The sequence below is a fragment of the Gekko japonicus genome, unplaced genomic scaffold (assembly GCF_001447785.1).
Source record: "Gekko japonicus isolate JY-2015 unplaced genomic scaffold, Gekko_japonicus_V1.1 scaffold11, whole genome shotgun sequence".
NCBI classification, from domain to species: domain Eukaryota; kingdom Metazoa; phylum Chordata; class Lepidosauria; order Squamata; family Gekkonidae; genus Gekko; species Gekko japonicus.
In genome coordinates, this window is record NW_015166418.1 from 1,003,129 (window position 1) to 1,016,018 (window position 12,890).

General features: G+C 39.2%; 1 protein-coding gene across 1 annotated transcript in view; it reads left to right on the top strand.

The window, feature by feature from the left end:
• The window catches only part of SETD7 (SET domain containing (lysine methyltransferase) 7), a 29,356-nt gene extending 16,928 nt beyond the window's left edge, over positions 1-12,428 (top strand). Inside the window, exons 6-9 of the mRNA XM_015411577.1 lie at positions 2,640-2,721; positions 4,554-4,671; positions 7,133-7,290; positions 9,367-12,428. Coding sequence (XP_015267063.1) covers positions 2,640-2,721; positions 4,554-4,671; positions 7,133-7,290; positions 9,367-9,547 — 539 coding nt within the window. The 3' untranslated portion in view covers positions 9,548-12,428. The remainder of the gene's footprint in view (positions 1-2,639; positions 2,722-4,553; positions 4,672-7,132; positions 7,291-9,366) is intronic.
• Positions 12,429-12,890: the final 462 nt, after the last annotated feature.

The window sequence follows — 12,890 nt, forward strand, 5'->3', positions numbered from 1 at the left end:
ACCAGAGTTTTTTGTACCATTGCATTTGTACTATTGCATACCATGATATGTGTACACTATGCTCAACACATCCTTCAAGGGAAAATGTTTCTCTGTTTAAACAAAGAATTTGCAAGGATTTTCTTAACAATGACTTGAAAACCTGGATAGACGGATTTTATTTTTTCCTGTGGAACTAAAAAAACTGAGTGCACAGGGTTCAGAGGAAGTCTCCCATTCAGTTTCAGTAAGGTTATTGTGTCATGTGCCTTCAGATCATACCTTCAGACCACGCTTATGCAGAATGAATGCTTGCCACTATAAAGTGTGGCGATTTAGAACCACCCCAATTTTGTATTTTGTACTTGTGTATGATTAACCTGGGTACAAAGTATGTATGCCTTGTACAGAGTTGACTTTTGGTTCACTTACCACTTTTCTTGATAAAATATATGGAACGGGGTACTACATCCTTTGCAAATTGTAGCTTCTATAACAGTCGTTCATAATGCTTATATTTTTGCAAAATGTAAGATGAGAAGCTGTCAGCAGGATGGTACCTTAAGAGTTTTCTCTGCTCATTTTAAGCTTTGTTAATTATAAACGTTTACCTATGGATATACACAATGAGTACCACCATAGGGTTCTATTTCTGTTGATGTTTCTGCAAAATATAATCTAACATAGATCAAGAACACATAGTATTTCTCAAACCTTTTCATCTCTGTCCAGCCTTCTAAACTTGCTCTGCTTTCTGGGCTCCACTTAATCCAGTGCCAACATTTTGTTGGGCAGGTAAATGTGTAGCTCTTTTGTCATGCTTCTGCTGATGAATCCTGGTTTATGTTCTTCTTCCTTCATTCTTTTATTTGTTTAGAAAATTTGTATGCTGCCTCTCTAGACCTGCTCAAAGCAGCTTACACCTAAAGCAATAAAATAAAACCAAGCTAGGAATTCAAATAACTCAATAAAAATGTTCACATCAATAAAAAGCCAAACCAATAAAATATATAATTAAGAACGTGATAATAAAAGCAAGCTGGGACATTATAGCACATTAAACAAATAGAACAATCTAAAATAAAATTGACAAAATTGTCCTCAAAGTATGAACAGCCCAAAAAACAGCTTAAAAAGATGGAACCCTTAGTTAAAACCCTGAGTAAATAGAAATGTTTTGGACCAATACCTGAAGGAAAAGAGTGTAAGAGTTTGGGGGGGGGGGCGTTCTGAAGGCAAGATGCCACCACTGAAAAAGCCCTGACTGTGGTTGCCCCAACCTAACTCTGCAGGTAGAGGCACAAAGAGTAGGGTTTGAGAAGAGTACCTAAACTGGACAGTATGGGAAGAGATGGTCCCTCAAGTACCCTGGCACCAAGACATTCTTCTTGTCTTACATTATATAACTGCACACAGGACTGGAAAGAGGAAGAGAATGGTAGGTCCTGGAAGAGACAGAGAGAGTGCAGCTTGCTTTGTAGTAGCAGTGCTTATGGATTGCTCGTAGAATCCCACTTGCTGCAGGTATTTTGAGAGGCCTTTTCTCTCAGTTTGAGAACCTAGGGTATACAATAAGAGAATGCAGGATTACAAAGTAAAATGGTTGTTGTTTCAGAGCTGCTGAAAAAATGCTTACAGGGCAGCTTACTCTGAAAATAGAACATAACTACATTCTAGAAAAGGCTGATTGTATTCAGACTATAGACCCGTTTTTAAAAAAAATTGGTTTCCAAGGAAAACATGTCCTATCCATCTTCAAACATCTAGCTTTCTTACTTGCCTGTTCTACATGCATTTTTTCATGAAGTTAAAAAAGGCTTACTTTAAAAGGGCAGATATAAATTTCATATGTACCCCCAGTTTAATATTAAAAATTTCAAAATAATAGAAATAATGTGTAAAAATGTTTGTCTTGAAATTTCCTTTTGAGCTTTTTTGTTGTTTGTTTTTAATTACTAAACTAATGCAACAGAACTTAAAAAATTATTTGCGACTTCACTGCTCCCATCTTAAATATTTCTGAAGAATCTGTAAATCCAACCCCCATTAACTTTAGCACTCATTACTATTTTTGATCATTTTGATAAGAATAAAGCTCTGATTAGTGGGTGATGGGAGGAGAAGAGGTAGTGCTTTTGCAACACTTCTAGGCAAAATTGGCCAGTTACGTTCTATTTAAATAAGTTAGGAAACATTGGGCTGGATCATAAACCTTGATTCCTCTTGGTCCTGCACTGCAGCGTGCATATTCCTCAGATGCTAGGCATTTCTTTTCATTCAAGATCAATGTCTTTCAATAAGCTGCAGTGTGCCTAGAGGAAGAGTAACAGGCTACACAGCAGAAGAACACCTTCACAATGGACAAAGGAAGATGAGTGGAAACTCATCCAAGCCATTATTTCTAAGTTGGGTAAACCTGGACTAATCTTGATAACAAAATGATACATTTGGCCACTATTTGTAGTTGCAGAGAGAAGTGAAAAAGGTGGAATAATTGGATGCAAGTTTAATTAGCTATTAAAACAACCCTAAGTAAAATATCTCCGTTTGCTTTTTTTACAAATAAAATTTCCTTGTGGTTGTATTGAATGCATAACCCTTTAAAAAAATGCTTGAATTTTAATATTATCCATTAATTCCTTTACTGGTTTTGTTTTTAGGCCCAGTGTACAGTTTTGATAAATCTACTTCATCCTGCATTTCTACAAATGCTCTTCTTCCTGATCCTTATGAATCAGAGAGGTAGAATCACTTTATTGTATAAATGAAACTTTCACCTTGCTTAAATATTTTCAAGAAACTTTGGTTGGTCTGCTTGCATGTTGGTTCACCATCCTATGACCTTTTATTCTTTGAATGGTGAACAAGATTGCTTGTGATGGTGCTTGTAAGATCTGCTCTTTAACTTGAATGATGTTTTCCGTGGCTCAGTTGAATTGAAATGTTTTCCTTAATGACTTTAAAGATGTGTGATTGTAGCAGACAACCTTTTCCTCTTGAAAGCAGTTTTAAGGAACTTTTAAATATAGAAGAACTTAACAGCAAGACTTAGCACCAGTTCAGACATCATGAACAAACTGGAATTATTTGTGACAGACATGAAACTGGTAAATTGTTGGGCTCACCTTCTTCCTCCTCCTCTTATTGAAGACTGAAGTGTTCAGAAAACTCTATTTGGTTGTGACCTCCAAATGTAGATATCTTAACTCACTGTTACCCATTTCTGTCCCCATAATAGGAATTCTTATCTGGAATTAAGAATCCTAGGAACTGAGATAGAAACTAATCTCAGTTAAGAAAGGTATACCATATCTGGACATCACAACTTACTGGATTTTATATTGGCTTGCCATGTAAAAGGAGAGGGAGAGGGAAGAAGTCCAGCAATTTAATCAGGGTTGTGCCTGTGACAGATTATGCGTTTATCATGAGTTGGCCGTGGCCTGGTAAAACATGCTCCCAATCAGGGTCCTTCGGGATTTATTGCAATCCCACAGGGTCTGTAAAATGGAGCTGTTATGCCAGGCTTTTGGTCGAGTCATCTGACATCAAAGAACTTGGCCTCCCCTGCTTTAAGTGACCCATGGCACTATTCACATCAGGGGCACCATGAGTGACTGACCTATTCTAGTTAGAGCATGTCCATACCCTCTGGCATGAGCTCAGCCTGCACTGAAATAATAAGCCATTTGCTGAGCGGCCAGCAGGTATTTCAATCAGATAATTAAATTTTGTTACTGATAATGTTCTAATAAACTGTTGTAATTAATCTAATGTATGGTTTCATTGTTGAATTATATGTTGTGAGCCACCCTGAACCCACTTGCAGGGTACAGCAGGATAAAAATCCCAAAAATAAAAATAAATAAAAATAGATGTATGGCCTCCCACCAACCAGTATGAAGAGTCAAGAAACCAAAGCATTCAGGCACAGAATTCAGGGGATGCAGCATTTTGTAAGCTGGTACAACTCCCTTTTAATGCAGAAACCTCTGTCATATTTAACATCTGTACTGGCATATTTCCTCTGGTTTAATTTTATTTTCCTTTCTGGCTTAAGTAGTCCCTTTGACTAATCAGTGTAAAGAAAGCATGCTTTTCTGTATGTGTATTATAAAAATTACACCCTGGAGAGACAGGAGAATAAAATGTTATGTTTCCGTACAGAGCTGTAATTGACTGGTACTTAACTGTGCTACATCCTAATTTAGATCCAGTTTATTTTACTTAGAAATCTTTTAAATATATTTGTATTTGCTCTGACATTTATTTTTCCATTTTTTCTCTCTGCCATTTTGAAATATAATGTAAAATTGGACCTAAATTTCCCACCAAGTAAGTAAGTGAGCTTCCATTTGTGGATGATTATGCACTTAACATGAGGGAACATTAGGATCTAGTCCATTATACTTCAGAAAATTGCTGATGAGTCCTCTGTATACTATCAGCGTTTTTGTTTGTTTGTTTGTTTTATTGCTGGTAGCGTCTCAGATGTACCCAAAGTAATATAAATTGTGACAGAAATATCAGTGTATCTAGGGAATATAAACATTTAACATTTATCTTTTTGTCAGGGTATATGTGGATACATCTCTCATTTCCAGTGCTGGAGAAGGGTTGTTTAGTAAAATAGCAGCTGAAGCTGGCATAACTATGTCCTTTTACAATGGAATACGGATTACACACCAGGAGGTAAATATAGAACTTTACTGCTGTTCAAAATACACTTTGTCATAAAAACTCTCCCACTGATTGTTAACTCTGTTATACTTGGGGTACACTTCAGATGTTTCAGTATGCATAAGGCTTTAATATATATGCAGGGATTTTGTAAAATGAGTAATGAAGGACACGATATCCATTGTGGGAAGGCGCCTTCTAACTGCTACACATACAGGTGTTTATTTCACCCCCTGCACAGCCTGTGGCATGAAGGAAAGAAGACAAAGAGCCCAACCATAGGAAAAGAAAACAGATTTTTCACAAATAATGTGCTCACAACACTTTAGTTATATATTTTACAGCATTTATAAACTTTATTAAATTTCTACCCCGCCCTCCCCACGGACGGGCTCAGGGCGGCTCACAATCAAGGGCACCATGTGCCAAATACATAAAACACATAAAAACAGGATAAAACAACCATATTTTACAAAATACAGTGCTCAGTGGTGTTAATCATTCAGTCGAATCAAGATGGTGCCCCAGGGCTGGATTTAGACTTGCTGAGGCCCTAAGCTATACAAAACCCAGAGGCCCCCTACTGTTTTAAATTACATCAGCTGGTCTCAGAAAAATTTAAAATATATACGCCTTTTTAATATTTGAAATCATTTTTTATATTGTGTTTTTATTTGAGGCCCCAGCAGATTGCGAGGCCCTAAGCTGTAGCTTATTTAGCTTATGCGTAAATCCGGCACTGTGGTGCCCTGTGGATCTTATACACGTCCTGATTCAGCTGTGCTGATCTATCATGATACTGTGGCTCAATCTTTATAACGGGCCATCCCATTACCCCGTTGTTACCAAGAGATAGTTGGTGGTGGTGGTAGTGGTGGCTCCTAATTTATTTATATATTTTTCCACACTTTTACCCCACCCTCCCGCCAAGGCGGCTCAGGGCGGCTTACAATAATTAATACCAATATACAATTAAAACCAATTATCACAACTAATACAATGCCTTACCATAAAACATTACAGTATATTCAACCTATTGAGATTTAGCGGCCCTCCGTTATAAATTGCTAGTGCTTATGCGACATGGGCTTACAGGCCCTGCAGAACTGTGAGAGGTCCCGCAGGGCCCTGATCTCCTCTGGGAGCTCATTCCACCAGGTAGGAGCCGCCACTGAAAAGGCCCTGGCCCTGGTTGCAGCAAGCCTGGCCTCCCTGGGGCCTGGAGTCACTAGCCGATGTTGGGCCCCCGACTGTAGTGCTCTCTTGTGTCTGTATGGGGAAAGGCGGCCCCTCAGGTATGCCGGACCCTGGCCATATAGGGCTTTAAAGGTAAGTACCAGCACCTTGAAGCGAATTCGGAAAGCTATTGGCAGCCAGTGCAGTGCTTTCAGCACAGGCCGGATGTGCTCCCCTCTAGAGAGACCCATCAGGAGCCTGGCCACAGCATTTTGCACTAACTGCAGCTTCCGGATTTGCGACAAAGGCTGCCCCATGTAGAGAGTGTTACAGTAGTCCAATCTCAAGGTGACTGTCGCATGGATCACTGTGGCCAGGTCATCGCGGTCGAGGAAGGGAACCAACTGCCGAATCAGCCAGAAATGGTAAATGGCTGACCTGGCAGTGGCTGCCACCTGGGCCTCCATACATAGGGAGGAATCTAGGAGCACTCCCAAACCTCCGGCGCTGGCACCAAAGGTGCCCCATCGAAGGTCAGGAGAGGGATCCCTGTCCCCAGACCACCCCGACTCAGGCACAGGACCTCTGTCTTCACCGGGTTTAGTTTCAACCGGCTTAGTCTAAGCCAACCAGCCACAACTTGCAGTGCCCAGTTCAGATCTTCTGGGCGGGAGTCCAACCGGCCTCCCAACATCTTACTCAAAATGTTTTTATTGTGTGTGTTGTTTTTAGAACTGTTTGCTTCTCGGTTTCTTTATAGAAGGAAGCCAGGGTGGTGTAGTGGTTAGAGTGTCAAACTAGCATCTGGGAGACCCAGGTTTGAATCCCCTCTCTGCCATGGAAGCTCGCTGGGTGACCTTGGGCCAATCACACACCCTCAACCTTCACTACTTCTTAGCTTTATTGTGAGGATAAAATGGAGAAGAGGATAATAATGTAAATTGATTTGGATTCCCATTGGGGAGAAATGCATGGAATAAATGAAATAAATATATTATGAGTCCTGGGAAAATATTAAGAATGACTTCTTGTACTCTAGTGCTGCCAATCCTTTTTGGGAGGTATGCCAGAAATTAGTTGAGTGGTACAATAGGGGAAAGACTTATCTATGGATGGGATTACTAAACTGAGATGGTCTTGTTTTGGACCTGACTTCCGACACACTTGCCATAAAGGCTGTCCACTATGGTATTCCGGAAAAACAGGCAAGACAAGATGGGTCTTTTCTGTGTCTTTAATTTGAGAAAACATAAACAAAGTTAACAGTGCAGTACCTTTGATTTGTGTTGAAAATTAGGTGGACAACAGGGACTGGGCTTTGAATGGAAATACAATATCCCTAGATGATGAAACAGTCATTGACGTACCGGAACCCTACAACCATGCAGCCAAATATTGTGCCTCATTAGGGCACAAGGCAAATCACTCTTTTACACCTAACTGTCATTATGAATCGTAAGTATTAAAGTTGCACTGAACGTCTGATGCTGCTTTTGAAATGTGAGGATGTTATCTAGTAGTGCAATAATATGGTAACAGGTGATCTAAGGACCAAACAGAGACACCAAGAGAAATCCAAAGATGCAAATCGCTGGTGGAAAAGTCCACTATCCAGGGTGTCCTCTGGGACTCCCTTGTGATTGAAGGGGAAACTCCAGGGCCAGTCCAAAATGTTTCACTCTCCCAAAGGGCACAATCCAAGTGTCTCTTGTAATATCACACACCAAGTGCAACACTTGGATTGTGTACACATGTTGCATCTTTGCATACTCTGCAAAATTATCCAGAGAAGCACTTTTTGGATCATGCACTGATTAATTAGTGCTCTTCAGAAGATCACTGTCTGAGCTACCTGCTTGGGCTTGTTCAGTTAAGCTGGCTTTGTGGAACCAGCCATTTAGAATCAACAGTTCTTTCATACAGGAATGGAATGACCTAAACTCTGTGTACAAGTACGTGCACGTATGTATGCTAAAATCTAATTCTCTTAATTATAGCTATATGGATGTGACTTTAGTCATGTAGCTGTTAAGCCTCTGTGAGTAGAAATGTGGGATTCTGAGGCTTTTTATGTTGCAGTGCAGAGTGTAGTGTTGCAGTAGTGAGAAAACAACACTCAGAAGCAATTGATTGCAGTAGACTTTTGTATTATCGGGGAAGGCTGAAAAGCAGAGAGAGGAGGCATGGGAATGTTTACAATATGGTTTGTGCTATCCACACTGGTAAGACATCGCTTCAATACAGGCTATCTGCTTCCTGTATAAAAGAACACTTAGGAAATAATTGCCTTAAAACGTTTATCAGTCCTATGTCAATCATTCTCTTTTTAAAAGCAAGCAGACTATTTTATAGTTAATAACCATGATTTTAAAAGAAGAAATGTCCAGATCTTCAATTAGTACCCTCAGATAACACGTTGGGTGTTGTAATTTATTTATTTATTTTGGCCATCAAGTCACAGCTGACTTATGGCGACCCCATAGGGTTTTCAAGGTAAGAGACATTCAGAAGTGGTTTGCCATTGCCTGCCTCTGTGTTGCAACCTTGGACTTCCTTGGTGGTCTCCCATCCAAATACTAAGCAGGGCCACCCCTGCTTAGCTGTTGAGATCTGATGAGATTGGACTAGCCTGGGCTATCCAGGTCAGGTGTGAAACTGGGACTATGCAGAACATTTAGAAGTGACTTCTCACCTTGGGCTGAATTTCCAGAACCATTATTCAGGTATCTGTCATAAATTTACTGGGGGAATCAACAAAATTAGTTGTCCAAATAACTGTTTTTAGAAGATCACCCTCTCACAAAAATATCCAGGGTAGCCCAGAATTGCAAAGGTGTTTTCAAGAAACATAATACATGTCTGAGACCAGACCTGTAGTGAATTCTGAACTTGGAGTTATTTATTCTTTCCCAAAGAAAACATTTGCATGCATAGGGTTGACCACTTTTAAACTGGTCCATTTAATATCTCATCTTCAGCAGTGATCAGGTGATGACATTCATGCAGCAAAAGATTCACCTGCCTGTTTCCAGATATTCTCTGCTTAGGATTGCACTTGAAAACTGTTGTCTCTTGGCGTTCAAAATCCTGAGTGCTTCCAGGAAAATCTTGTTGGGGAACACCCAATATACTATGCTAAACCAGGGAGAATTTGTGTAGGTTTAAGCTAGCAATTTAAGACTTGGTGAACCAATATAACCATGTACATTGTGTTTATAAATGTATAAAGAACTAACTTTTTAAAGAAGTGCCTTGGGTAGATTTAAAAAAAATGAAAACAGTTTTGGGCTTAGGGATGCCAGCCCAGAATTACAACTAATATCCAGACTACAGAGATCTGTTCTCCTGGAGAAAATGGCTGCTTTGGAGAGTGGACTCTATAGCATTATGCCCTGCTGAGGTCCCTGACCTCCCTAGGCTGTACCCCCAAATCTCCTGGAATTTCCCAGTGCAGAGTTGGCAACTCTGTTTGGGCTGCTTTACCCTTTTTGTGCTTGAAAGCATAACATTACATTTTTCTTTACTTCCTAGGTACGTTCATCCCCGTTTTGGGCTGATTAAATGTATTCGCACTATTAGGGCTATTGAAAAGGATGAAGAATTAACCGTGGCATATGGCTACGATCACAATCCCTCTGGACAAAATGGGCCAGAAGCACCAGAGTGGTATCGCATGGAACTGAAGGCCTTCCAGGCTGCCCAGGAAAAGTGAAATGTATACAGCTCCCTTCCTCAGCAAACTGGATCTATGCACTACTTTCATACTGAAAATGGGACAGCCAGAAATTTTTGTTCCATGGCTCTTCACTCTTTGTTAGAGAGGGATTCCTTGCATACTAACAAATTTTAACCTTTAGAGCAATTTTTAAACCTTTAGCTAGTGCTATAAAAGAACTATTTAACGTTGTACAAGACAGTGTGACTATTTGGCAATCTTCATCTAATTCTCTCATATGAAAAGATGCCAAAATTTAAGAAGTGTATAAAAAGACTGGGTTTCCCCCCTACAGTCTAGTTGTTACTGTGCAACTAAATTTTGTATAGATGCCATTTGTGATGGTACTAGAATTGTGCTGTTTTAATATTCCTGAAGATTAGTGTAATTTTAAAACTTTTGATTGACTATTACTTTAGAGCAGGTTTTTATCTTGGTGCACAGGAGTTTGGCCTTTTAAGTCCTCTCTCTAAACATTATTGCTTTCTAAAACTTGTCTCTTCTGAGTCTGCACAAAGGCTTAACCAGAAGTGCTCTATTACAGGTATGTGTGGCTGGATGGACAAAACTATTTTTGACATGTTCCTAAAAACAGCAGGGCTGGTGTAAATCACACTTTGATAATTTTTAGTTATTGATGTTGTTTTAAAAAGTTGAAACAGGAGACAGGGTAATTTATAAAGAGATGCTGCTGGCTAGAATCAGTGCAGGAGAAAGTGACTTAAAAATGAACCATGAAGTCTCTTATTTGCTTAGAACACCTGCCTCTGAATGATCATGTTGTTTCCAGGAATACTGAGAATGAAATACATACCTCGGGAGAGGGGGAGGCTTATTTGGTGTGCAAGGACAAAGTCATGACAGGAGAGCATTGCACTTTGGAGCTGCTTTTATTGCATAGGACATGGTATAATAAAGAAAATTAAGAGTTATGTTGAAAGGTTAGAGGCAAACCCCTGAATTGGTACAGTAAAGCAGAGCATTCTGTGTATATTTAATTATATTTTACAATTCTTAACTAGCATTTATCAGTGATTTACTTAAAACAGTATCATTATAGATTAATAACTTTTCAGTGGCCTGTAATCCTGTAATTTAGCTTTTAAACAGCTTTCTAAATATTTGCAATGCAATATTAAATCATTTGCTGTGTAATTCATGTACCAGGAGTATTGCATGTATGCCACTAGAAGAAACTTTTTTATTCTTAGTTTTTCCTGTAGAAATAGATTTTAGATCTTTTTAAAAAACCATATACTTGTTATTGGGATTAAAACCACCCAAGCAGGCGTAAAGTTCAGATACAAAAAAGGTCATTTTTTTAATGTTCTAGGGTAGATTTTAAAGAACAATATGCAAAAGGTTGTATATGGTATCAGACAACCATCAGTGTAATTCTGTTATCTTGCTATTAATGGAATATACTGATAAAGCCTTATTTATTTTCAGCTTTTTTTAAAAAAGCATATTAATCACAGAAACTTTTCTGATTGCTGTTATTTAGTCGTGCACAGAAGAGTAACTTTTGATTGTCATGTCTGCCTGAGATTTCCTGGCAAAAAAGCTATGGATGAGGGTTTGGTCAGTATTCTGATTTTTCACATTGGTGACTCTAGCCACAACCCTACTGCTTCTTCAAGTACGGGAGAAGGTGTACACAGTTGAGATTTTATTGATTCAGCTGCGTTTACTGAGTCTGATCTGAATTCTTGCTAATGGAAGTGAGCTACAAAAGGCTGAAATGCTAGTTCTGCTTCTGCAAGTTGGTAGACACAAAAAGTTACCTATAACTTCTTTCTTGTATATAAGAATTTAAGCACACCACCAGTGAAGTTGCTTTAAGTTTACAAATATGTCTGTAGAAACATACTACTGACTTTGATATTGATTGGTGAAATTGAGTTTGCCCGCATGCATCCCTTTAAGAGAGTACTTCTGGGGTTTAAGGTCAGAGTCCTAAACAAATTTATGATGGGACTTGCTTCTGATGAATGTGCTTAGAATCACTCTACCTAACTAATATTATAGCAGATGCTGTCTGTAGGTTGCTGATGTGGAAATAATAGAATCACTCCTCATAATGCTTTGTGTTCTCTCAAGGGCTGTTTCCATATGGCAACTTTCTTACTAGATCACTATTATGTTATAATAATTGTTGCAACACTCAGCTAGTTCCTCCGAACTCCCAGCTTTACAAATAAATAGAATTAAATCTCTAGCCCTAATTCAGAGGAACTCCTACATTGTTGGAATAGATTAGTATAACATTATAACAATCTAGCAATGACCTATTTTGTTAAAAAAAAAAAGCTGCAAGCAGCCCTTCAGTGGCATGGTGGGGGGGACATGGTGACAACAAGGGACAGTAGGGAAGGAAGCAGATGCCCAATGTGTGTGTGGGACGTTGGTAATACACACTTTCCCTGGCAGACCATCTGATAATGTGCTTGGACCTGTTCTCAAAAAGATCAGAGAAAGGCCTGAGAGAAGGCATACTGGGGGTGGGGGAAGGATGATTAGAGCCTGATTAGACTTTGGGTGAATGTTCCAAAAGAAAGTGCTTCAGTGTGGAAGCTGAAGCAGAAGAAAAACATGTGGAACCAGCCTAGCCAAAAAAGGATGTTTTTTTCCTCACTAGGTGGCAGTAGGCAAGTCAATCTTTCTCAGATTAACTCGCCCCAGAGTTGTGAGGATAAAATGGGAAGGGAAACAGTGTGCTCTTAAAGCTGAATAGTGTCCCAGATTAAGCATTTCTCTTTTCTATTTTGTAATTTATTGTATTACCTAAATCTTTCTCCTCTCTTTGGTAGCTTTCTTGAACTGGTAGTGGGCAGTGTTAAAAAGAAAGTTTGGACTAGAATATGCCATGTCTTTGTTATCCAAGGGAAGTTCTGGATTTGAGAGTTCCATCAGTTGGGATATTTCTGAAAAAGAACTAGATTCGAGTTCAGTAGCACTTTAGAGACCAACAAGGTTTTCAGGATAATCTCAGGTGCTACTGGACTCGAATCTAGCTCTTTCTGAAAATAACTAGGATATTTTGGAAATTATTCTGAAATTAAGTGCAGTAATGTAGTCCTAGAGCAGACTTTTTTAAAAAATCCTCTTTTATTTGACTAAACTTGCTCATGAAAAAATTCACCCTCCCATGACTGGGAGAACTACTTTGGACCTTCCTTACCCTTTGGCCCTTGAAGACAAGTTCCAAGCAAGGGGAATGCATGGCATAGGACTGGGTGAACACAGGCAGAAATTAAGAAAGATATAAGAAGAACACTGTTCTGAGTCCTCTATTTCAGTACAGCCGTCTCCCTTTCATTTTCAGAATTATTTTTCTGCA